The 25447-nt window shown below is 43.0% G+C and overlaps 5 protein-coding genes and 1 long non-coding RNA gene across 6 annotated transcripts; 3 read left to right on the forward strand and 3 right to left on the reverse strand.

The window, feature by feature from the left end:
• The first annotated feature begins 3221 nt into the window (after nt 1-3221).
• On the forward strand, nt 3222-4909 carry LOC101772910. Its single transcript, XM_004958787.3, has one exon. It carries the CDS (start codon nt 3350-3352, stop codon nt 4829-4831), a length of 1482 nt encoding a protein of 493 aa, XP_004958844.1. The 5' UTR covers nt 3222-3349; the 3' UTR covers nt 4832-4909.
• A 4024-nt stretch (nt 4910-8933) lies between these two features.
• On the forward strand, nt 8934-10603 carry LOC101773324 (putative disease resistance protein RGA3). Its single transcript, XM_004958788.3, has one exon. It carries the CDS (start codon nt 8982-8984, stop codon nt 10458-10460), a length of 1479 nt encoding a protein of 492 aa, XP_004958845.2. The 5' UTR covers nt 8934-8981; the 3' UTR covers nt 10461-10603.
• Nucleotides 10604-11383: 780 nt separating this feature from the next.
• Nucleotides 11384-13587, forward strand: LOC111256289. Its single transcript, XR_002676318.1, has 3 exons — nt 11384-12841; nt 12919-12966; nt 13258-13587. It is a non-coding gene; the product is annotated as an uncharacterized LOC111256289 (long non-coding RNA).
• A 2074-nt stretch (nt 13588-15661) lies between these two features.
• LOC105913674 (putative disease resistance protein RGA3) lies at nt 15662-17528 on the reverse strand. Its single transcript, XM_012843340.2, has one exon. It carries the CDS (start codon nt 17143-17145, stop codon nt 15682-15684), a length of 1464 nt encoding a protein of 487 aa, XP_012698794.1. The 5' UTR covers nt 17146-17528; the 3' UTR covers nt 15662-15681.
• A 1659-nt stretch (nt 17529-19187) lies between these two features.
• LOC105913695 (disease resistance protein RGA2) lies at nt 19188-20882 on the reverse strand. The gene has a single exon (XM_012843502.2). It carries the CDS (start codon nt 20744-20746, stop codon nt 19277-19279), a length of 1470 nt encoding a protein of 489 aa, XP_012698956.2. The 5' UTR covers nt 20747-20882; the 3' UTR covers nt 19188-19276.
• A 1677-nt stretch (nt 20883-22559) lies between these two features.
• Nucleotides 22560-25098, reverse strand: LOC105913696. The gene is made up of 4 exons (XM_012843503.1): nt 24885-25098; nt 24209-24801; nt 23794-23895; nt 22560-23033 (listed from the first exon to the last, which is right to left on the reverse strand). The coding sequence occupies exons 1-4, from the start codon at nt 25096-25098 to the stop codon at nt 22560-22562; spliced, it is 1383 nt and encodes a 460-aa protein (XP_012698957.1).
• Between the last annotated feature and the right edge of the window lie 349 nt (nt 25099-25447).

Genomic DNA, 25447 nt, shown 5'->3' on the forward strand with positions numbered 1-25447 from the left:
TACCAATATTGCACACGAGACAAAAATTTCATGTTAAGAGCTTGTGTTCACCGGTAGAAAACTCGGTATTAGTCCCGGTTGGTAGGGTGAAAATTTCCCGAAAACCAATCCGGAAAACACAATAGAGACAAAAGGGGTGCCTTTTGTCCCGGGTCCGTGAACCGGGACTAAAGGGTCTGGGACGCCAGGCGGATAGGCCCCCTTTTATCCCGGTTAGTAATACTAACCGGGATAAATGGTTTTGCAAAAAAAAATGCAAAAAATAAATCCCCGGGGGGTCCCCCACACGTGCACGCGCCGCAAGTCACAAGTCACGCGATTTTCACCTGAAATATGCGCGTGCGCGGTCCGTGGGATTCGAACCCACGACCTCAAGCCTCGCGCATATCCATCCCATCTACACACCACATCTGACTATATAGGGGAGGCAATTCTTTTGTACTAAATCTTGGGGGATCCTTTTATCCCGGTTTGTAATACCAATCAGGATAAAAGACCCCCTTTTATCCCGTTGGTATTACAAACCGAGATAAAAAGTTTTGAGAGATTTAGTTCTTTTTTAGCCACCGGGATTAAAACCCCCTTTTATCCCGGTTGGTATTACAAACCGGGATAAAAAGGGTACGAGTACTTTAATTCTTTTTTAGCCATCCGTGGGGGACCCTTTTATCCCGGTTAGTGTTTTCAACTGGGATAAAAGATCCTATTTTATCCCGGTTGGTGTTGTGAGCTTTAGTCCCGAGTGGTAATACCAACTGGTATTAAAATGGTGACCTTTAGTCTCGGTTGGTGTTACCACCCAGGACTAAAAGGTCCCTCACGGGTAGCTGATTTTTTCACTCGGGACTAAAGAGTCCCCCACGGTTGGCTGATTTTTGATCCGGGATAAAAGGACGCCTTTAGTTCCGGTTGCAAATACTAACGGGAGTAAAGCTCCGCGCACCTCCTTGTCTCTCGGGCCTACATTAAACCGGGATTAAAAGGGGGCGCATCAAAAGTCAGTTCTATATTAGTGGTTGTTCCAAAGTTTATTATATTCTCTGACCGATTTGTTATTATAACTTTACTGCCTCATGGGATGCTACTTTGAGAAGCAGAATGCAACCTTCTCCATGCACTCTCCTCAATATTCCCACAAGCTCAATAACAACTAGAAAATTTTCTTCATTCAAGTCACCAGATTGGTGTTTACTTCTACTTCCATCTCTTTATTTGCACTGCTTTTCTTCTCTGAAATCATTATCACTTAGGAAGAGAATATGAGAAAAGTGATTACGCACCCTTTCATCGCAGCAAACATGCTCAACAAGTGTTGTGTTTCCAACTTTTCCTGGACCCACAATTGGTAGCACGCCAAAACTGTAACCAAGGGGAGGTTCTTCATGTAGTAAGAAGGTGATTACACGTTCCATTTCCAATTGGCGACCAAACATGCATTTTTGCATAAAAAGATATGTGCTGTATGGCTGACGAACACAGGAGGGTAGTTCCTCAGGAAAATTGCGAACTCAGTCATATCAGTACTGGTGGCCTCTAGATTTTCAAGCATCTCTTCTAACTTTTATTCGCCATACTTGCTTGCAGCAGACAAACAAACTCGTTTAGCTGGACTAAATTTAGACAGGGATAAGAAGGGGCTCACACCATGATCCTTTTTGTCTTCTTCTTCAGGAAGTAGCTGTATGAAGGTGTCGAGCATGTAGTAGCATCTGTACACCACTGTTCTCAACATATTGAGTTGCTGAAGCATTGCTTGGTTTGTGATGCATGCACCTCCCCTCTGCCTCCTCAACTGTAAGACGAACCTGCAGCAGCATCCGTTGTAATCTCCGTATGCCGTCCTCCTTGATGGTGCTGGCTTGAAGTATCTATCGATCAAGAAAGAGAGGGATCTAGTGCCAAGTTCATCAACGATTGTAGAAATAATGGTCTTCATTGTGGAAATTATACTATTACAAGATGATGGAAGGGGTTATAAATGGGCCCATCGGAGTTGTATTGTGTAGAATCCCTCTCCTTTTCTGGTCGTTTTAATTTTTCATTGACTAATCTAGTTTCCCAAACATCTGCATAGCCAAAATCTGTTCTCAGATTCTGGTGTTATTTTTAGAGCAACGTGGGAGAAAGTCACTCAGAACAATTGGGTCCAAAGGAGACCCAAATGTCAAACATCGTGCGTGGACTACTCGAGTGGATTGACCTTTTTGCATGATTTGAACAAGTAATCTCTCAGATGGAACATGTACTATTCTTAATTCATTAGTCATTATTTTTGTAGTATTCACTCACAGGCATTGCACGCCATTCAACAGCTTATTGTTCGCAAATCCCAGTGTCATGATATACTCTATCTTGCATATCACAAACCAAACTATGCCCCCACATCTGAAAGTGCTGAGGGAAGCCATGTTCTAAGGCTGTTAGATACTTGACACCTTGAGATGTGACTGTCTTGAAAATAGTTTTACAATAGTATATTTTTTTCCGGCTTGCAAGTATAACACAGCAAAAAAAACATATGAGTCAAAGTTGCATTTTGGAGATCATGTTGATGTCCAGAAAGTCACTTATTTGATGTTCCTGGAGAGAGTAATTAATTTAATATGGTCTGCACCTAACCTTTAATTCACAATCTGCACAGTTCTTACCTGGTAGGCTGGTAACGAAATTAATGTTTCAGTTAACTGAGGTATGTTGTTTTACTAACCTTCTTTGGCTTGTACAGCTTTGCTTCGAAAGATAATGGCTCGGCCTGTTCAGAGTGATGGAGGGAAAAGATACAGTAGTAGGAACACGCATCGCAACTTTTGACTTTTGAGCACTTGTCGATCAAAATATGATATGGTGGTTGTGGTAACTTCCTTCTGAAGTATTTGAATGCTGTGGCATACATGACATGGTGGTTGTGGTAAGTTCCTTCTGAACACTGCACTCCTACAGGAAGGTACTACAATGAAGAAACGATGACCAGGGTGTGCATTATATTTCATTATGTCAAGGCATACATGCATAGTTTGTTTGACAAAGTCTCTCCTTAAATTTGAAACCACATGTTTCAGGGCAGCTTTGCAGTAGTTGGTGATGGCTCCGGCCTCTGGGTCAAGATCTGTACCTTTCTCAGCTGGTAGTGCTATTGATTGACAATGATGGATAGGGAATGTGAAGCAGGCTAAGGAAAAAGGAGTGCCAAGGGTCAAAGATGAAACAATCTCGTGCATGGACTACTGTATTGGACCGACCTTGATCTCCTTGGAGTCTTAAGTTAGAGACATCTCATGTTGTTGCTCCAAAGCTCCTTTTCATTCACACAACCACCTGCTGGGGTTATCTTCCTGAGGAGAGATCCCTAATGGAGAGTTTTCTTTCTGCTGTCCTGGGTGAGCTGGCCTCTAGATCCATAAATTTCTTCATCAGCAGAAGCTCCAAGCCGAAGGTGCTGGAGGTCGAGGACAGACTGAAAAGGGCTCTCCTCAGGGCTCAGGTAATCGTCAACGAGGCCACAGGACGGAACATCACAAACCAAGCTATGCTCCAGCAGCTGGACATGCTGAGAAATGCCATGCACCAGGGATGTTACATGCTTGACACCTTCAGATACCAATATCATGGTGTGGAGGACGCCAAAGATCAGGTTCTGAGTCATTCTCTGTCTCTCTCTAAAGTAAGTTCTCTGAAAGGAATTGGTTCTTCCAATAGAAAGACACTGCTCTTAGAACAATTGCAAGAGGCCCTTGACAATTTGAGTTCTATGATCCTTGATGTGAAGGAGTTGGTTGTGATCCTGCCGAGCTATCCTCGCCTGAACTGCCAGCCTTATAGCATGCATCTCCAGCTGAGCAACTGCATGTTTGGCCGCCAGATGGAATCTGAACTTGTGATCAACTTCCTGTTGCACACACAGCGTCATGGTTCTGAAGAACTGGACGTCCTGCCAATTGTTGGCCCTGGCAAAGTTGGCAAGAGCACCCTTGTTGCTCATGTTTGCAAGAATGAAAGGGTTCGTGATCATTTCTCAGAAATCTTGTTCTTGCGCGACCATGATTTTACAGATGATAACCTCTCTGTATTCAGAGGATGTGCAACAAGACAACAAAATCGCACATCGAACTCGAATAAAGATAGGGGATGGCTAGTTGTTGTTGACTTAGTTGGTGATCTTAATGAAGATGCATGGAATGTGTTATATTCTTCTTGTAAACAGAGAATTCCAAGCACCAGTAAAATAATAATTGCAAGCCGATCTGCCAAGATCACGAAGTTTGCAACAACACATGCTCTAAATTTGAAGTATCTGTCCAGTGAAGCGTTCTGGTATTTCTTCAAGACAGTTACATTTGGAAGCATAGATCCCAAGATGCACCCGAGGTTTGTGCATGTGGCGATGGAGATAGCCAATAAGTTGGAGAGAGGCATCATTGGTGCGAATATGCTCTCTCGTTTGCTAAGGGACAATTTTGACATCCACTTTTGGTGCAAGGTTCTAGCCTTCTTGAGAGGGGTCGTAGAGAAGCATGTATCCAAATTCGGTGTTCATCCATTTCATCTGATTAACCAGAATAAACCTGTCCATCTTGGGAGATTGGCTACACCTTTTGAAGACCTTATATTTTATTGTGAGCATCAAATCTCTTCACAAGAGGATTTTCCAAAGATAAGATTAGAAGATGTGATGTATGGAAGTGTTACGGCTCTTGGGAAATTGGAGTTCCTAGGATGGATTTCTCCAATACCGCCCTACTATAGCTATGTAGTTACTTGTGAGGTGCGAGAGCTAAAACGTAGTGCTGCTAAGAGGAAACGTTCCATAGAAAATGGAACGACTCTTTGTTAATTAGATGTATTGTTAGGAATATCTCTGTATGTTTTGGCAGGGTGTCACAAGTTACAGCATAATAATAATGTCACAGGTTGCAACATTGTGGAACCGTACTCCAACTACCTTTAGTTTTTCATGTGTAAAGTGTTTACTAGCTATTAACATTTAACAGAATAATGCATGATGCTGAGGCATATATTCTTCATGGTATGATGAATCGCTTGTCATAATCTGGGCATCAGGGCGTGGATATTTTGTTTCCTTTATGTTTTCAGTTCAGCCCTGCATGCCATTCTGTGAGCAGAGCCTCAGGATCGGTGATTCGTCAGTGCAGCTGCCGCAGCGTGCCCTGTGTTGGCTTATCTGTCATATTCACCATTGCCGGCGACCCGCCGCTGTTCAGCAGGGGCGTGCTGAACAAGTCCGAGCTGCATACAAGCAATCTGAGTCGGCGACGACCGCTGAAGTGATGCCGCCATAGACTTTGGAATGGAGAAGACGGACCCTCTCGTTGAATAGCCGAAAGCATCGGAGGCCCAAATGGAAGCACCGAAGCAGTCGATCCTTTCGTCTTCCTTGCGCTCGTGTTGCATGCGGGAGCTGGACTCTCGACACAGTTCCGTGAGGCGCTGCCACCGCGGGCAAGCGGCTCTGCTCAATGCTCATCGCCTGTCGTCACCTCCAGTATTCATCCATACTCTTTTTTTCGAAATGAATCAGGATAACCGCCGATTATATTAAAAAGAAAATGAAGTTCAGACAGGATGAAAACAACAAAAGAAAAAAACAACACAAATACCGACATGTTGGATTGGATCATCAACACATGCCGCACCATGCATTGCACTTAACTTAACAACACATAGCCGATTGGATTGGGACATCAACACGTGCCGAACTCAACACATCTTAAGCGGTAGCAGAGCCGAAGCCTTTCCGCGGTACCCATCAACATTCACGCTCATGTATTCGCCGAAACCTCCACGCGTGGCCCTACGTCGATAGGGAACCGATAGAAGACTGCACCACACTGAGACAGCCACCGCCATATGGGACCTGCCACTGTAGTGGCGCTGCAACACTACACTCCACCTAACAGAGTGAAACTATCAAATCCGGATCTCTCATAGGCTGCCTCGCAGTAGCCACGATGATTCCTCGTTCTTAAGTTTTTAATCTGCTTTCTATTGAAACTATCGAACTACTCTCTTGGTTAAATTATAAAAAACTTGCTATTCACACATGGAAAATTTCATGGTCAGGATGAGCCTGTGGCAAAGATACTTGAGCTCTGCATTCTCCATATTGCTATGGCAGAGATGACATCAAAAGGAACACCTCACAAAGTTGTCATTAGCGAGGTTCTTATTTACCCCTATCAACTTTTGCAGTATATAAAAGAAGAATGGTGCTTTCTTGTAGCTATATTGGGGTACTGGTAGAATGAATGTCTCTTCATACGCCTTATTTTTCAGGCAGTAGATCTGGCAAAACGATTTTGTGACGGTGGTGGCCCTCGCGGGTAATTAATGGATGCCTGCGAACATTAGTAAAGGATCACGTCGACATGGACATTACAGGTACTAATCAAGCAGCTGAACCAAAAGCGTGAAGTTTTGCAAATACCATGTATGGTACATCAGAATGGTGACTGAAGTAGAGAAGTATGGAGAAAACATGGCTCTTCTTAGAATTCAGGCGAAGTCTTTTCGTCCTGATCGAAGAAACCAAACATGCTGGGCTCATCAAGGAGCCGGAAATATTTCAGTCTTACTGAATATTAGAGCATTAGGTGAAGTATACAGAGGCAGAGCAACTGGTGATGCACATTCATGATTCATCTGAAACAACTGGAGGGTACTACTTCTGATAGCCTATAGCCCTGCTGATTAATGTGGTCAGATACTAAGATGAATTACAAGTTCTGTAAAACTTGATGTAAATGTAGAAGGTAATTCTTGGCACTGGCTCATGCTCCGAGAGACTGGGATGTTTCAATTTTCATAATGTGATACAATGAACGTAGATTTATTTTAGGATAATGAATTTTTGTGTGTGCTTATCCGTTGAGCATATAACGATATCTGTTGGCACTGGCTCGTTGCGATATTCGTTGGTACCGGCTCATTGCGATATCCGTTTAGCATATAACGACGACCTATATTTCGTTGCGATACCTTTTAAGCATGTCGCAATGCCATATTTCGTTGCGATATGGTTGACGCATATAGCAACGACTAGTATTTCATTAAAATAGCATGTTAGCATATTGTAACAGCATAAGCCTCGTATTGCAACAACATTCTTGCGTTGCATTAACGCTTGTTTGCAACAACGTAATATCGTTGCAATAGCCACTACTGCAACAACAATGGGCATTGTAATATCCACTTATTGCGACGACACACGTCATCGCAGTAACGCAACCTTATTGCGACGGCTGCCTGTGTCGTTGTAATAGCATATTCCAACGCCTTTTTACGCGACGACATGATTTTTAGCGCCACGACACAAAATGGTTGCAATAGACCCCTATTGCAACGAAATGACCCCTATTGCAACGATTTCGTGCCGTTGCGCTAGTGACAAAACCTTGTAGTGAATAGTATCTCAAATGTAATATTAAAGAAAAATACAACTTTATATGTATTAGCGTATTAGAACTAGTATAGGTAAAGGAAACAAATATGAAATATGAATATAGAATAAAGAAACATAAAAGAAAATAAAAAAATAAAAAAAAATAATTAGTACCGGTTGGGAGACCAACCGATAACCGGTACTAATGGGTTTCCAACCGGTACTAATGATTTCCTAATAGTGAATGCTCATCGCCTACTCTGAATTCTAGGTAGGTTGCTCTGAACTCTGCATTCTGTTGCTATTCTAGTTTGAAGGATTTTTAATATGACAAGAGGATAGGGGAAAAGTCTAGAAGTCTATTGCTTCTTTGTGTCTCTTGATACATATACTATATATGCACACAGTCACACACCGACATAGCTCTTGGGCTCCAAGCCCATGGGCCTAACTAAGCACTACACAGTTCAACAATGGTTGAAACTAATCACAATGCATTTCAAATGCGATAATGTGCTGGTGACTGCTTGATTTCTACTGTTACTGTCAAAGAAAATATGCTGCTCAGGATACGTGGGAAATTGCTGCCAATAGCTTGAAAATCTCAAATACCTCTGACTGTAACAGTGTAGCTGCAGAGTCCAGAGCAAATGGTTTTTTGACTTCAGTTAGCATGATTCTCTTCGTAGCACAAGGACAAACTATTCAAGTATTGATTCTATTATCTTAGACAAGAGCATATGAAAGGAAGTAGATAACTACTTAAAACATACAATCAAAATATCATTAATTCTCATGTACATAACACTAAAAAATATTCTCTTGAGAATCTGTGCTTTCAAGCAGAAGTTCCTTGAAGAAATAGCAATTTTCCTTTCGGGACAAAAAGTTCAAACTAAGAGCTTGCAATGTTCCATAGTTTATGATATTCTTTAAGCAGCTTGTCATTATAATTTTACTGGTTGTTGAAACTTGAAACACTACTCTGATAAGCGGAGTGCAATCTTCTCCTATTACTTGAACAATACCCAGAATTTTTTCCTCATTGGATCATTTTGGCGTTTGATTCGACCGCCATCTCTTAATGTAATCTGCTATTCTTCTCTGAAGTCATAATCACTACAGTTGCAAGATGGTTGGTTGGTCAAACAGGCCTGAGAGGAGCTATAAAGTGTACAGTAGAGTCATTTTTTAAAATCTTTTTCAGGTGGTGCATGGTCTTCATTTTTCTTTGACTAAGCCTCTCATTGGTACAGCTTACCATTCTGGTATTAGTGGCTTTGAATCCTGGAAGAAAAGACATAGAAGTAGGAAAATTGTGTTGACTACTTGTTGATCATGAAGGTAATGGTCAAGAGCTGTATTGTGTCTCTCTCAGGTGGTCTACTTTTCTTGACAACGTGGGTTGGGAAAAGCCGACCAGAACAATAAGGGACAGGCAAAATCTGAAGGTCAAATATGGTGTACATGAACTTTATATGAGTAATCTCTCTCCCTTGATTCAGAGATCTCATGCCATTCTTCAAGTTCTATTCATTCTCCCATCCACCTCCTGCATTTCTCTTCCAGAGAAAAGAGTCCCCGCATGGAAACTCTCGTCTCTGCAGTTCTGGGAGAACTGGCAATTCGATCCATTAATTTCTTCATCAGAAGTACCTTCAAGCCAACATCACCGGACGTGGAGGATCCCCTGCGCAGGATCCTTCTCCGGGCACAGGTCATCGTCGATGAGGCCATGGAACGGCAGATCACTAACCAAACTGTGCTCCAGCAGCTGCACATGCTTAGAGACGCCATGCACCGAGGGTATTATATTCTCGACACCTTCAGATACAAATCTCACAACAATGAGGAGGCCAAAGGTCAGGTCTTGAGTCACTCTTTATCTCTGTCAAAAGTAAATTTTCTACAAGGTATGTGTTTACCCCGTAAAAATACACCGATTTTGGAACAGCTTCAAAAGTCGTTTGATGATTTAAGCTCCATGATCCTTGATGCGCAAGAGTTAGTCGTGTTCTTGACAAGCTATCCTCGCCTGTACCGCCAACCTTATAGCATGCATCTCCTGCTGGGCAACTGCATGTTTGGCCGCCAGATGGAGTCAGAACTTGTCATCAACTTCCTCTTGCGCACACGATCTTATGGTTCTAAAGAATTGGAGGTCCTGCCAATTGTTGGTCCTGGTTTAGTGGGCAAGAGCACCCTTGTTGCTCATGTTTGCGAGGATGAAAGAGTCCGTGATCACTTCTCAGAAATCTTGTTCTTACACGGCCATGATTTTACAGGTGATGATCTCTCTGCGTTAAGAGAAGGACATGCAATGGAATATCAAAACCGTGTAAACTTGAACAGAGATAGAAGATTACTGGTTGTTGTTGAGTTAGTTGGTGACCTCAACAAAGATGCCTGGAATAGATTGTACTCTGCTATGCAGCATGTGCCAAGCGGTAGTAAAGTCATAGTCACAAGCCGGTCCGACAAGATTACGAAGTTTGGAACAACACAGGCACTAAGGATGAAGTATGTGTCATGTGAAGCATACTGGTATTTCTTCAAGACCCTCACATTTGGAAGCACAGATCCCGAGACGCACCCGAGGTTTGCACACCTGGCCATGGAGATAGCCGAGATGTTGAACGGATGCTTCATCGGTGCAAACATGACCTCTTGTATGCTGAGGGACAACTTTGACATCCGCTTTTGGTGTAAGGTTCTGGCATTCTTGAGAGGGCTCATGCAGAAGCATGTCTCCAGATTTGGTGGACATCCACTTGAAGTCATAAACCAGAATAGACCCGCGCATCTTTGGAGGATGGCTGCACCTTCTGAAGACTTGGTGCTTTATCATCTGCACCAGCACCCTTCACAGGAGGAGGTTCCAGAGATCAAAATCCTAGATGTGCTATATGGAAGCGTTAAGCCTCGCGGAAAATTTGATGTCCTAGTGTGGAGGTCTCGCATACCGCCCTACTATAGCTATTCCAATACTTGCGAGATCCGAGAGCTAAAAGTTACAGGTGCCAAGAGGAAGCGTTCTAAGAAAAGCAGAGTGATGGTTTGTTAAATTTTTTTCCCCTATTGTTAGGCTTGTGTAGGAAGATAGCTGAACATGTTCCTTTCTATTGATAGGATGTTACAGGGTTACAACATTGTTCAGATTCATCACCACTACTACTACCTTGTCATGTGTAAAGTACTCAGTGAGCCCAGTGTGGAGAGAATGATGCATTATGTTGAGGCATATATTTTCACGATGTGTAAAGTACTAGTGCATCAGTTTGATCTTTGCCCTTCTCTTCTGACTTGATGTGGGATTGACGGTGTCGATTATCGAACATGTGGTAGCCTACTAGCCTGTGTGCATCGAACAATTTGTCATTTCAACGCCAAGATTTTACAGGAGGAAATTGAATTGTCCAGATACGAGTCTGGAACTGTACCAGATAGTATACAACGCCAAGATTTTACAGGAGACTGAACACACACCGTTGCTTTGGGCACCATGGCCTTCTTTGCAGCAGAACCTGCAGGATATCGCCTCTGCAAGAGACAAGCAACGGCAATTTCGTTTTCCCTTGTCAGTCCCCTTCGTCTTCCTCTCAACACTCTGGCCCGCTGTCCGGCGGCCGGTTCAGGTCCTCAATTCACCCTGTCCGGCTGTCCAGCGCCGGCCCTCGACACTCTTTAGCAGAGTTGCAGATCAGAGTTGCAAAAACTACAGAGTGCTGGCGCAAAAGGAACTCTCTCTCTCTCTGCTGCTATAGTCTGAGCTAGGTGATGAGTGGGGTGGGGTCCGCGCTTCCGGCCGGGACAGAAGCCGGCGGTGGCGGCGGTGCGACAGCCGGAGAAGGAACCGACAAAGGGGGGAGGCAGAGCCAAACTAGGGGGCAATTCGCTTATTTCATATCCAAACCGGGGGTGTTTGTGAAAATATATAATCGCGATCCAAAACGGGGGCTATTTGTAAATAATCGGATCGGGACTATTAATCGCGATCCGTGCATTTTGCAAGTTTCCCGTGCCGGCGAGATGGCGCCCGGCGAGGTCGCTCGGCCGCCGGCGACCTCCTCCAGCCCCGACGACAAGCATCCGGTCTCTCCTCCCTCGGATTCACGTCCCTTCTGCTGTCTCCAGCCTAGCGCCCGGGCCGCTCGAGGCCCTAGCTCCTCTGCGGCGGCAGCGCCGGCTGGCTTGAGACGGCGAGGGAGCCCAACGCCTCCGTTCGGTGAGGCGGCGCCACCGTGGGCCGTGGGCGGGCAGCTCTGCTCGCCGCCGCACCGCAACAACAGGCTGCGCCCTGCACATCTCTGCCTCCAGGTATTCGTCCATGCTCCTCTGAACTCTAAACTCCACTTTGCCCTGTTCTGAACTCCAATCTGAAGCTTGGCTCTGCATTTTATTGGCATTGACTCCAGCATTGATTCTTTGCAGTTGATCCGATTACTCTGATTTGTGATATGATAGCTGAAAATAACATAAATTCGTTTAGGAATGCACTGATGACTGCTTCATTTTTTCGTACCTGTCAAAGAAATTGTTCCAATAAATCCTGTCTGCAAGGCTTGGAGACTGATACCTTGGAGATCTCAAGTACCTCTGTATTATAGCAGTGTAGCTACTTGGTTTGCTCTCAGAGTCAAGAGTCAAGAACAAACTGTTGCTTATATTCATTATGTCATAGTTGTTAGAGACGTTCTTTATGCAGTAAGAAGTTGATGACATGTTCCGTTTCCAAATTGGTGACCAAATATGCACTTTTCCATAGAAATGACTGTATGGCTACCGAGACATATGAGGGTAGTTCTTCAGGAAAATTATGAACTCACTCAAACCAAATCTCTAGGCTTATTCACTTATTCTAACTTTTCTGCATTATATTGCCACCTACCGAGAAACAAACTCGTTTAGCTGGACAGAATTTAGACAAGGACTTCAGAGAAGCTGCGGCTCATGCCATCATCATTTTTGTCATCCTCTACTTTAGTACTTAAGGGACTTGTATGAAGGCATTGAGCGTATGAACGCATTGTATTCTCATCATACTACCATATTTAATTTTTGAGAATGGAAAATACTACTATTACAAGATGGTGTAATGGGTCAAAAATTGACTCAGAGGAGTTATATAATGTAGAGCCCCTCTCCTTTTGTCGTGGTGGATGGTCTTCGTTTTTCTTTGACTAAGCCTGCCACACAGCTGTCTGTAGAAGACTAGTAAAGCTTTTGCAGCTATGGTCGACATCTAACTGTTACCTTCTAGGTAAAAGCAAAAGGTGATGTTTCAGTTATCTCGGAATCTGACATTTTAGTTTGTGAAAAAATAATAATTATTTACTTGCCTTCATTTGTGCATCATAGACTACCTATTAAATCCACCTGATTCACAGCTTAACTTCGAGAGATTAATGTCTTCCCATTCGGAATGCTTGAATAAAATACATACAAGTAAGTAAACATTCGATAGGTTTTACCATTTTTTAAGTTCTCCTGAAATAGCTGACTGTAGCATCTTCATATTTCAGGTTGGACTCCTCACAAGAAGGTACTGCAATGGATAAAAGATGAGCAGGGTGTGTCATGTGTGATTTGTTTTGTGAAAACTGTAGTGCTTTATCAAGTATCCATTTTTAGATACTTAAATAATTTGATCAAGAATAGAAACCAGTCCTCCACCGACATGACTGGTACAGATTAACATTTTGACATTAATGGCTTTGAATCCATAAGAAAAGACATAGAAGTTGGAAAAATGACTCGCAAAACGCAAATGTTGACTAATTAATGATCATGAAAGTAATGGTCATTGTGAGTTTGTGACAAGTTCTCCAGAAGTAGCTGACAGCAGCTTTTCCACGTTGCAGGCTGGAAGCTGGACTCCACATGAGTTGGTACTGCAATGGAGAAGGGAGAAAAATGGGCTTTTCATCATGTGAGAACTGAAGTCCTGTTTGATCAAGTCTCTCCTCAATTTGATGGTGATGGCTCCAGAGTCAAGAGCTGAGGTGGTACTGGCAGTATTTCTTGACCACGTGGGAGTGGAAAAGCCAATCAGAACAACCAGGCCAAGACAAAAGAAGTTTGAAAGGTCAAACCTTAATCTTACTATTACTAATTGGAAGCTCCTTTTGAAGCCTCCAGGTGAAGCCACCTAGGATTCCTAGGTGGACACTAGAGAGAAATTCTAGAAATTCTCACAAAAAAGCAAAACATCCGACCATCAATCGATATATTCAAATCATCATAGCCATAGGATCTATTATGTTTTCTAAAAAATTACCCACCTATGCCATTATGAAAATAGCCTAAAGTAACCCCCTAAATCTATATATAAATTACCCACCTCTGCCATTATATAAAATAAACTAAAGTAACCCCCCTAATCTTCATCAAAATTACCCACTTATGCCATTATAAACAATATTTAAAATAACCCCCTATTTTGCAACTGAATTGCCTACCACTATTACTTAAAAAAATTAAACCTCTTAAATTTGCATCTATATTACCCACACATGGCATTATTAAAAATAACATGAGGTAACTCTATGTTTAAATCAAATAACCTTAATTAAAAATATACAGCAACATATGATTCTAAATCGTATATATCTTGCACTATTGGTATACGATATAATAATTAAGGTCTATACGTATAATGTGTGTCACCATTTATAAGGATATAAAGAGATGAGAATATAAATTTCTATGCTAAAATTGTATCTCAAACTTAAGGTTCATTAAACAAATTCAAGTGCATATCTGCGATGTAAAGTGAAAAGTTAAAGATTATAAATGTGGATGAAAATATTATAGAGTAATTGCTAACTAAAATCTATCACAATTGGATGAAGATATTAAGTATATATCTACATAAGCATTGTGTGTTCGAATATTTAACCAATGAGAGCTAGCTTATGGTAATAGTTTTTTAGCAATGTAGTCTCATTTTTTTTTCCATCGGAGGCTTCGCATTAGTTCCCACGAGACAAGCTAAAAAAAGAGACAAATTCTCATAAAAATTAAAAACGTCAAACACCAATCCTATAAACTCTAATAATCATAGCCATTGATCTATTATATTTTTCTAAAAAGTTACCCACCATTATTATTGTAAAAAATATTCAAAAATGAGCTCTAAACCTATATTTCAATTACCGAGCTCAGCTATTATAAAAAATAATCTAAAGTAACCCCATAACCTTCATCCAATTTACTAATACACATTATTATAAAGCATAACTTAAAATATCATTCTAAAATTTTATCTATGTTACCCACGTATGTCATTATTAAAAATAACCTAAAGTAAACACCTAAATCTTAATCTATTTATCTTCGTTGGTATCATACAAAAATGTTAAAAAGTAAATTAATATATGATTTTAAATTACGTATTTATGTTATTGTTAATATAAAAATACTAAGTTAAAGTATATACATATGATGAGTGCCACCATTTAGACCATTTATACATGTATGTTTGTGATATGGCGGCAAGTGGGATTTCCAAAGTAGTATCTCAAATTTTCCACGAGGCGGAAACTTCATAGAAATAATATCTGTTATAGTTATGTTGGGAGCCTCTTCATTGTCAAGCCCTATCCGATCTTGGTTATGAACAACACAATATTGAATAGTTTCAGTTACTCTGCGAAGAAACATATGATCATCGTCAAGCCTGTTCTCCTTCATGCATTCAAGAAGCTTCTGCCAATTATGAGCACAAGGAATAGCCTTTAAAAAGTTAGCTGTGTTCTTTAAGTTTATGAAAGTCCCAGCAAACGATGTATATATGCCTTGGTCGACAAAGTACTCATCAAGTATTGTCACTGCTATGGATGCTAACTTTGGTTGCTCTTCAGGGTCTGCACTTCCAAATAGAAGTGCCTTGAAGAAGTACCGATATGCTTCTGGTGACAAAAAGTTCAAGCTAAGAGCTTGCGTTGTTCCAAAGTTTATGATATCCTTTGACCGGCTTGTGACTATAATTTTACTGCGGGTTGAAACACTACTTCGATAAGCAGAGTGCAATCTTCTCCATGCACTCTCGTCAACAATCCCAACTAATTCAACAATAACCAGAAATATTTCTTCATTCTTTTGGAGAGGAGCAGTCCCAAATAGGCCCTCATTATGCCATGGAAATCCATGCCTCACACAAGGTAATATACTGTTAACAGTAAACAAACTTAATACATGATAAGGTAGTAACTCCCTATCAAAACATATTCACATATGTTTCTATGTAAGCTTAGCAATAGAGAGTTTAGCTAATTGTGACTCTTTTATACAGAACGCTTCCTCTTGGCAGAGGTAGTTTTTACCTCTTGAATCTCACAAGTACCCACAAAACTATGGTAGGGCGGTATCCTAGACCTCCATTCTAGCATCTCGAATTTCCCGTGAACCTTCAGGCTTCCATACACGACATCATGGACTTTTATCTTTGGTAGCTCCTCTTGTCTAGAGTATTCATTCTCACAATGAAGTACAACATATTGAAAAGGTGTAACCATTCTCCCAAGATATGCAGGTCTTTTCTGGTTTACAAGATCAACTGGATGCCCACCAAAGTTGGAGATATTCTTGTTGATTTGCCCTCTCAAGAAGGCCAGAACCTTGCACCACATCTTGATGTCAAAATTGTCCCTCAACAAACAAGCATAGACGTTCGCACCAATGAAGCATCCTTTTAACATCCTGGCTGTCTCCATGGCCAGGCATCCAAGCCTTGGGTGCATCTTGGGATTTGTGCTTCCAAACGTGAGCGTCTTGAAGAAATACCAGTACGCTTCATGGGATAGATAATTCAGACTTAGTGCCCGTGTTGTTCCAAACTTGATAATATTGTCGGACCGGCTTGTGACTATGATTTTACTACCGCTTGGCACATCCTGTGTATAAGCAGAATACAACCTATTCCATGCATCTTCATTGAGATCGCCAACTAACTCAACAACAACTAGCAATCTTCCATCTTTGTTTGAGTTTGACACACGATTTTTATATTCCATTGCGCATCTTTCTCTAACTGTAGCGAGGTCAACAGCTGTGAAATCATGGTCCCGCAAGAACAAGATTTCTGAGAAATGATCACGGATTCTTTCATCCTCGCAAACATGAGCAACAAGGGTGGTCTTGCCGACTCTACCGGGACCAATGATCGGCAGGATGTCCAGTTCTTTAGAATCATGATGTCGTTTGTGCAAGAGGAAGTTTATGACAAATTCAGTTTCCATCTGACGGCCAAACATGCAGTTGCCCAGAACGAGATGCATGCTATAAGGTTGGCGGTACAGGCGAGGATAGCTTGCCAAGAACATGACTAGCTCTTCCATACCAAGAATCATGGAGCTTAAATCATCAAGAGACTTGTTTAGCTGTAACAAAATCTGCGGGTTTCTACTGGACGAACACAAACCTTGTAGAGAATTTACTTTGGAAAGAGACAAAGAGTGACTCAAAACCTGACCTTTAGCCTCCTCTTCGCGGTGCACTTGGTATCTGAAGGTGTCGAGGGTGTAACAGCCTCGGTACATGGCGTCTCTGAGCATATCCAGCTGCTGGAGAACAGATTGGTTTGTGATCTGGCGTCCCATGGCCTCATCAATGATGACCTGTGCCCGGAGTAGGATCATATGGAGGCGATCCTCCACGTCCAGTGCCTTGGGCTTGAAGCTTTTTTTGATGAAGAAATTTATTGATCTATTTGTCAGCTCGCCCAGAACTGCAGAAAGGAGAATGTCCATTTGGGGACTCTGTGGAGGAGAAATGCAAGAGTTGATACGAACCAGGCAGGAGAGCTGCCGTTTATAAATGAATAGCGCTTCTAAAATGTCGAGGTATATCTCTGAATTGAGTAACTGACTCTGGAAATGCAAGAGAGATTAACTTAGAAATCCAGTTATACTAAATTAAGGTTTGAACTTTCAAACTTCTTTTGTCTTCGCCTGGTTGTTCTGTTTGGCTTTTCCTCTCCCACGTGGTCAATTAATACTACCAGTACCACCTCAGATCTTGACTCTGGAGCCTATGCTTAGTGAGCCATCACCATCATTAGTTCCTTAGTTTCCTCCCTTTTTCCAATCTTGATCAAATTGAGGAGAGACTTGATCAAACACGACTTCAGTTTTCACATGATGAAAAGCACATTTTCCTCCGTTGTCCATTGCAGTACCAACTCATGTGGAGTCCAGCTTCCAGCCTGCAACGTGGAAAACCTGTGTTATTTTCGTCAAAAGAGTCGTGTAATAGTGTGCACACTAACCAGCTAGCTAGCTGTAACCCTCTACTCTATCAATGAAATCGGCACAATCTCGTGCCTGTTCGTTCAAAAGAAAAAAGCTGCTGTCAGCTACTTCAGGAGAATTTGTCACAAACTCACAATGACCATTACATTCATGATCATTAATTAGTCAAAAATTGCGAATCATTTTTCCAACTTCGAAAGTCAAGAGATGTTACCTTTCTCAGGTGGCAGGTGACTTAGACCACTGGAGTTGACTTGACTGACTGTAACACCCTATCCTCCAAAACCGCACCGCTCAGCCCTTCCGAGGGGCGGGCACACGTACAAATAGCACCCTGCTTACACTTTTGTCCTCGATTCGTGTAAAAGGGTTAACCCGAATGTGCTATGGCTGGTTGACGAAGCCTTATAAGTTGGCTCCACCCTTACTCAACTAGCAATGTGGTAGTAAACATGCGCACCTGTGCTCATGGGCCATACTAGGCCAACCAAATTGGGCCGGGTGTCACATTCACCCCTCCCCCAAAGAACCCGACATCCTCGTCGGTCCAACTCACCCACACATGGGCAAATGTTTAGGAACGTTCCCTCTAAGCGTAGGACCGTACGTCCAATGCCGGCATCATATGCCATGCCGTGTGTCCCATCCCGGGCCCACACGCGCCATGCGCCATATGCTCGCACACTGACCCATACGCGCAACCGCAAGGGTCGGTTCTGATACCATTTGTAACACCCCGTCCTCCAAAGCCGCACCGCCCAGCCCTTCTGAGGGGTGGGCACGTGTACACATAGCACCTTCTTTACACTTTCATCCTCGCTTTGTGTAAAAGGGTTAACCCGAAGGTGCTATGGCTGGTTGACGAAGGCTTATAAGTTGGCTCCACCCTTGCTCAAGTAGCAACATGGTACTAAACATGCGCACCTGCGCTCATGGGCCACACTGGGCCAACCAAATTGGGCCGGGTGTCACACTGACCTAGTATCCTTTCTGTTCTCCTCTCATCCACCTGCTGGTATCTTCCTGAAGAAAGAAAGAGTCCCCAAATGGAGATTTTTTTCTTCTTTCTGCAGTCCTGGCTTACTATAGACAAACGAAGGATCGCCTTCAAAATATGTGGTCTTTCTCCAAAGAGAAGGACAAATGTCAGGACGTCAGGTCATCAGTTTCTCTGAAGAGTAAAACACGTAGAGTTTGTTTAGATATAGATATTGGAGGGCTTGGTATTGAATTGGGTTTAATACCAAAGTAGACTCGTATTGGAAATGTGTTACAATACCAAATCTGTTGTTTGGATGTGGATGAAATTGCCACTTGGAATCGAACGAGGTGACAAATATCAATTCATGTTTGGATGTGCATGCGGTGAGTTGGTGAAGTGGACCTACAAAAATGTGGAGTTGGTCGAGTGGAGCTGTTTTTTTTTGAGCAGAGCAATCCCAAACAGGCCCTCATTATACCATGGAAATCTATGCCTCAACGCAAGGTAATATTCTGTTAACAGTAAACAAACTTTATACATGATAAGGTAGTACTAGAGCTTCACAATGTTGTAACTCCCTATCAAAACATATTCACATATCTTACTATGTAAGCTTAGCAATAGAGAGTTTAGCTAATTGTGACTTTTTTATACAGAACGCTTCCTCTTGGCCGAGGTAATTTTTACCTCTTGATCAAACTCACAAATACCCACAAAACTATGGTAGGGCGGTATCCTAGACCTCCATCCTAGCATCTCGAATTTCCCATGAACCTTAATGCTTCCATACAAGACATCTTGGAATTTTATATTTGGTAGCTCCTCTTGTTTAGAGTATTCATTCTCACAATGAAGCACAACATATTGAGGAGGTGTAATAACCATTCTCGCAAGATATGCTGGCCTTTTCTGGTTTACAAGATCAAATGGATGCCCACCAAAGTTCAAGATATTCTTGTTGTTTTGCCCTCTTGTAAATGCTAGAACCTTGCACCACATCTCGATGTCAAAGTTGTCCCTCAACAAACAAGCAAACATGTTCGCAGCAATGAAGCATCTTTTTGACATCTTGGCCATCTCCATGGCCTGGCATGCAAGCCTCGGGTGCATCTTCGGATCTGTGCTTCCAAACATGAGCGTCTTGAAGAAATACCAGTACGCTTCATGCGATAGATATTTCATACTTAGTTCCCGTGTTGTTCCAAACTTGATAATCTTGTCAGACCGGCTTGTGATTATGATTTTAGTGCCACTTGGCACATCCCGTGTATAAGTAGAATACAACCTATTCCATGCATCTTCATTGAGATCGCCAACTAACTCAACAACAACTAGCAATCTTCCATCTTTGTTTGAGTTTGACACACGATTTTTATATTCCATTGCGTATCTTTCTCTAACTGTAGCGAGGTCAACAGCTGTGAAATCATGGTCCCGCAAGAACAAGATTTCTGAGAAATGATCACGGATTCTTTCATCCTCGCAAACATGAGCAACAAGGGTGGTCTTGCCGACTCTACCGGGACCAATGATCGGCAGGATGTCCAGTTCTTTAGAATCATGATGTCGTTTGTGCAAGAGGAAGTTTATGACAAATTCAGTTTCCATCTGACGGCCAAACATGCAGTTGCCCAGAACGAGAAGCATGCTATAAGGTTGGCGGTACAGGCGAGGATAGCTTGCCAAGAACATGACTAGCTCTTTCATACCAAGAATCATGGAGCTTAAATCATCAAGAGACTTGTTTAGGTTTTTCAAAATATGTGGGTTTATACTGGACGAACATAAACCTTGTAGAGAATTTACTTTGGATAGAGAAAAGGAGTGACTCAAAACCTGACCTTTAGCCTCCTCTTCGTTGTGAACTTGATATCTGAAGGTGTCGAGGGTGTAACAGCCTCGGTACATGGCGTCTCTGAGCATATCCAGCATCTGGAGAACATATTGGTTTGTGATCTGACGTCCCATGGCCTCATCAATGATGACCTGTGCCCGGAGTAGGATCATATGGAGGCGATCCTCCACGTCCAGTGCCTTGGGCTTGAGGCTTTTTTTGATGAAGAAGTTTATTGATCTAGTTGTCAGCTCGCCCAGAACTGCAGAAAGGAGAATGTCCATTTGGGGACTCTGTGGAAGAGAAATGCAAGAGGTGGATGTGAACGGCACTTCTTCTTTTTTTGATACGAACTAGGCAGGAGAGCTGCTGATTATAAATGTACAGCGCTTCATGAATGGCACGATATATCTCTGAATTGAGTAACTGACTCTGGAAATGCAGCAGAGATTAACTGTAGAAATCCAGTTATACTAATTAGGGTTTGACCTTTCGAACTTCTTTTGTCTTCGCCTGGTTGTTCTGATTGGCTTTTCCTCTCCCACATGGTCAAGAAATACTGCCAGTACCACCTCAGCTCTTGACTCTGGAGCCTATGCTTTGTGAGCCATCATCATCATTAGTTCCTTAGTTTCCTCCCTTTTTCCAATCTTGATCAAATTGAGGAGAGGCTTGATCAAACACGACTTCAGTTTTCACATGATGAAAAGCACATTTTCCTCCCTTCTTCATTGCAGTACCAACTCATGTGGAGTCCAGCTTCCAGCCTTCAACGTGGAAAAGCTGCTGTCAGCTACTTAGAATTTGTCACAAACTCACACTGACCATTACCTTCATGATCATTAATTAGTCAAGATTTGTGAGTCACTTTTCCAACTTCTTTGTCTTTTCTTATGGGATTCAAAGCCACTAATGCTAAATGTTAATCTGTACCAGTCATGTTGGTGGAGGACTGGTTTCTATTCTTGATAAAATTAAGTATCTAAAAGTGGATACTTGATCAAGCACTACACTTCTCTGGGTTGCTGACATGGTGGCGGAGGTTTTTGCGTGGGTGAACCAACGAAGCGAAGTCGACCTGCGGCGGCGGCGGCTTAGCTGATCGATGGAGACCTTGTGGAGCGGGGCAACATTGCTCACCACTTTGACGGCGACAAAAGAAACGAATAAATGATATGGAGTACTGTGGCAGGCATCGGGAGGCCCCCGTGCGTTTCTTTGAGGCGACAAGAGCGAGGTGGAGTCCAACAGCAAATGTGGTGAGGCCCCCGCACATTGTGTTATCGTGGTAGCGACTGCGAGGTAGCCTTCGAGAGGTCTGAATTCGGTGGTATCATTCTATATGGTGGAGTGTGGTGTTGCAGCAACACTACAGTGAAGAGTCCCACATGGCAGTGGCCGTCTCGGTGCGGTGCAGTCTGCTTCTATCGATTCCTTGTCGATGTAGGGCCACGCCTGGAGGTTTCGGCAAATACATGAGCGTAAATGTTGGTGGCTGTCGCGGAAAAGCTTCGGTTCTGCTGCCGCTTAAGATGTGTTAAGTTCGGCGCGTGTTGATGTCTCAATCCAATAGGCCATGTGTTGTTAAGTTGAGTTAAGTGTGATGCATGGTGTGGTATGTGTTGAAATCCAACATGCCGGTGTTTGTGTTGTTTTTTTTCTTTTGTTGTTTTCGCCCAATCTGAATTTCATCTTCTTTTAATATAATCAGCAGTTCTCCAACCTGGGCCATGTTTAGTTGCCCAAGTTGGGACCTCCCAACTTGGGAGTTACTGTGCAGCCGAAATTTGGCTTGCATGCCAAATTCAGGAGCTCCAAACTGGTGCCCCCCAAACTTTGCAATGCACTGTTGAATCATTATAGCAGCCACTGTTTCACCATTACAACACAATTCAGCATGGCCCATGCATGTTGTCCTCCAAAAAATGCACTGATCCAGGCCAAATGACAACACAATTCATAGCTGTTTCAACAACAAAACTTCAAGGAAAATATTCTCAAGTGCACCGCAAATTATTACAGATTGACAACACCGAAAATTATTACAACCGAGCCACAAAGTACATAAACAATTACATGTCCTCAAACACAAATTATTCAAGACCTAGCAAACAAATGTGAAGCAAGCATATCTCGGAATGCATTCATGCTTGCCATGTCCGCACTCTCCGGCGCAGGCACCGTTTCCGGCTGATCCTGAGTGCCTTCAACAGGCACATAGTTCATGCTGCTATCCACTATACCAAAGTGAGTATCAAAGTCACCATTAATCCTAATGAAGTTGTGCAATGCCATGCATGCACATATAATCCGTGTCTGTGTTTCTGGTGGATAGGCCGGGATGTCCAACAATATGCGCCACTTCATTTTCAACACTCCATACGCCCTTTCGATGACATTTCTAAGAGATGAATGGGCATAGTTGAATACCTCCTTCATACCTTGTGGTTCTGGCGTGTTTTGAAAGTCTTGGATGTGATACTTGATCTGGCGGTAAGGAGCTAGGAAGCCGGTGCGGTTTTCACACCCCGAGTCCACCAAGTAGTATTTCTCTATAGGAACAGTACATACCTGTAAGTTTACAATGGTTGTATTAGAAAACACTATTGACCTAGAAACAGTTGTGTGTACCTCTAGGTGGCTTTGGGAACTTGTCGCTATAAGTTGTCATTGCATCGTCAAACACCCTCATGTCATGCACTGAACCCGGCCACCCAGCAAGCACAAATGTGAAAACCATATCCAAGTCACAAGCGGCCATGACATTCTGGGTTGTCTTGCCCTTCCTACACATGTGCTGCATAAACTTTGCACTTGGCACTACTACAGGGATGTGAGTGCCATCTATTGCCCCTATGCATCCCTGGAATTCAGGGTAGAACCTATTGTTTTGCAGCCTAGGATGCATTGTTCTAAACTCTGGGTCCCTAGGTTTAATGATGTCGGCTGATAGGTCAACTAGAGAAGTGAGGACTTTGTAGAATAGCCTATGAACAGTACCAAGGGACCTCTCAAATCTATCCTCTGCTTGCCTAACAGATTGGGGTGCCCCACATATCCAAAGGAACAATCCTAGAGCCTCAATAGTGCTAGATTTATTTGATGCAGTCAGCCCATAGTCAGCTGTCAACAAGTCATGCAGCCTATAAAACATGTGGGGGCTCATCCTAAACATGGTGCAGCAGGATGTTTCATTGGCAAGCTTGTTAACTACCCATTGCTCCCCAGTCAATGGTGGATTCCTATAGGGTGCTCTATTGCAATACTTGTCGATATGAATAGCATATTCATACATACCATAGATAAATGGTGCCTCATCATCGTCTAATACCACCAATTCCCAGAAAAGGTCCCACCACTCGGCCAGCAACTTCTCCTCCTCCTCCTGGTCCTCCACCTCCTCCCCTTGGGCACCAAAATGAGCAGGAACTTCCTGGGCAGTCCAAAACAAGACAGCAAAAGTTAGCACAAAGAAATTGGTAGCCACAATAGTAATTGCTGCTACCTTGAGTCAAATGACACCCATCTGAAGACAGAGGCAATAACTTTAACAACCATCAACCAAACAGCTCTAATGCACTACCATGCTGTTAATAACCATGCTGTTCATATAGGATTAGCCAACACAGGTCATCAAATGTTCATCCTCACAACATAAACAATACCAACACATATTAAGTCAACAACAAGACATAACACAAAAGACATGCCAAGCACACACAAAAGACATAGGGTGTGGTTTACACCATAGCAGCATATTTCTTGATCATTGGCAGCCTTGCTTCAACAGGTGTGCACAGGTAGATGTTGCGTAGGTCATCATCCATGCAGATCATGATGACACCATCCCAGAGTTGTCCTTCCATCAGGTGCACTCCAAGCTCTGTCGCTGAATCTGTCACAAGTTTCTGTTCTTTCTTCCTGGCCTCCTCTCGGTACTGCTTCTTGTCGATCACAACCTCAACCTCCTTCATCTTACCCTCCAGGGCCCTTTGGATAATTGCTGTCCTGTGATCGTAACTGGTGTTGAACTTTGTCATGTTGTTGTTCATGTTCCGAACAGCAGGACCCTTGTTCCTCTTGCTGGGGCTTGTAGCAGTGCTGCGGAAGCTGCTTGTGCTCCTCTTGCTGCCACTGCTGATTGGGGTGCCACAGCTGCGAGGGGTGCCACAATCCTCATCAGCAGCATCTTCTTCGCCGCTGCTGATGAAGTTGATCTGCCGGCTGACCCCTGGAACAAATGACGTCTCTCCAGTCACTGCTACTCCACAGAACATGCGGTCCAGCTCGTCAATGTACTCTGGCCATCCATCCTTGAGGTCATACCAGTCCGCGTGCCCTTGCATTGCAAATAAGAAGACACAACCATTCAGTAGGCAAGACAGGAACGAAAGCAGTACACATGCGGTATTCACATATCACTAACCCTGCTATTGGTGCGCCACCAGTTATCACTAGCAACCACAGAACCATCTTCTCGGCGCCCCAAGCCTGTGCACTGTGTCCGCAGATGTTGGATGAACTGCCAAAGCTGCTTCAGCTGCCTGTACTTGTACCCGAACTGCTCGCTGTTCCTGAACTTCCCAGTGGCCGCTTGGAACTTCTCCTGGACATCTTTCCAGCCCCACTTGCTCATGTTTCTGCTCTTGCAGTTGCCCAACTCGATTTGCTAACAGTACAGCTCACAAAACAGCTGTGTATCCTCTTTAGTCCACTTCGCCCTGCTAGGCTCATTCTGTGCACAATGCAATTGAACAAGCAATGCATGAACTCCTATTGACAGTATGCATGACTAAGCAATACAGATTAACAACAGCAGAGATAAATGTAAAAATGACAACCAATGCATTAAATCATATTGACAGAAACCATCACTAACCAATACATTTCATGCACACCAGGCATAAATCATGATAGAACAAGCAATGAGACAACTCCTAATGACAGTAACCGTGAGTAAGCAATACACTTGATGCACACAACGG

Source organism: Setaria italica, chromosome II (genome assembly GCF_000263155.2).
Source record: "Setaria italica strain Yugu1 chromosome II, Setaria_italica_v2.0, whole genome shotgun sequence".
Lineage (NCBI taxonomy): Eukaryota > Viridiplantae > Streptophyta > Magnoliopsida > Poales > Poaceae > Setaria > Setaria italica.

Bases quoted from the DNA above. Each gene is read 5' to 3' on its own strand.
- LOC101773324 (XM_004958788.3), top strand. From the start codon at position 8,982: ATGGAAACTCTCGTCTCTGCAGTTCTGGGAGAACTGGCAATTCGATCC.
- LOC101772910 (XM_004958787.3), top strand. From the start codon at position 3,350: ATGGAGAGTTTTCTTTCTGCTGTCCTGGGTGAGCTGGCCTCTAGATCC.
- LOC105913695 (XM_012843502.2), bottom strand. From the start codon at position 20,746: ATGGACATTCTCCTTTCTGCAGTTCTGGGCGAGCTGACAACTAGATCA.
- LOC105913674 (XM_012843340.2), bottom strand. From the start codon at position 17,145: ATGGACATTCTCCTTTCTGCAGTTCTGGGCGAGCTGACAAATAGATCA.
- LOC105913696 (XM_012843503.1), bottom strand. From the start codon at position 25,098: ATGAGCAAGTGGGGCTGGAAAGATGTCCAGGAGAAGTTCCAAGCGGCC. The intron at 23,896-24,208 runs GTGTAAACCACA...TGGACTGCCCAG, and splicing joins TCAAGAAATATGCTGCTATG to GAAGTTCCTGCTCATTTTGG. The intron at 23,034-23,793 runs GTATTAGACGAT...GTAAACTTACAG, and splicing joins ACCTTTTCTGGGAATTGGTG to GTATGTACTGTTCCTATAGA.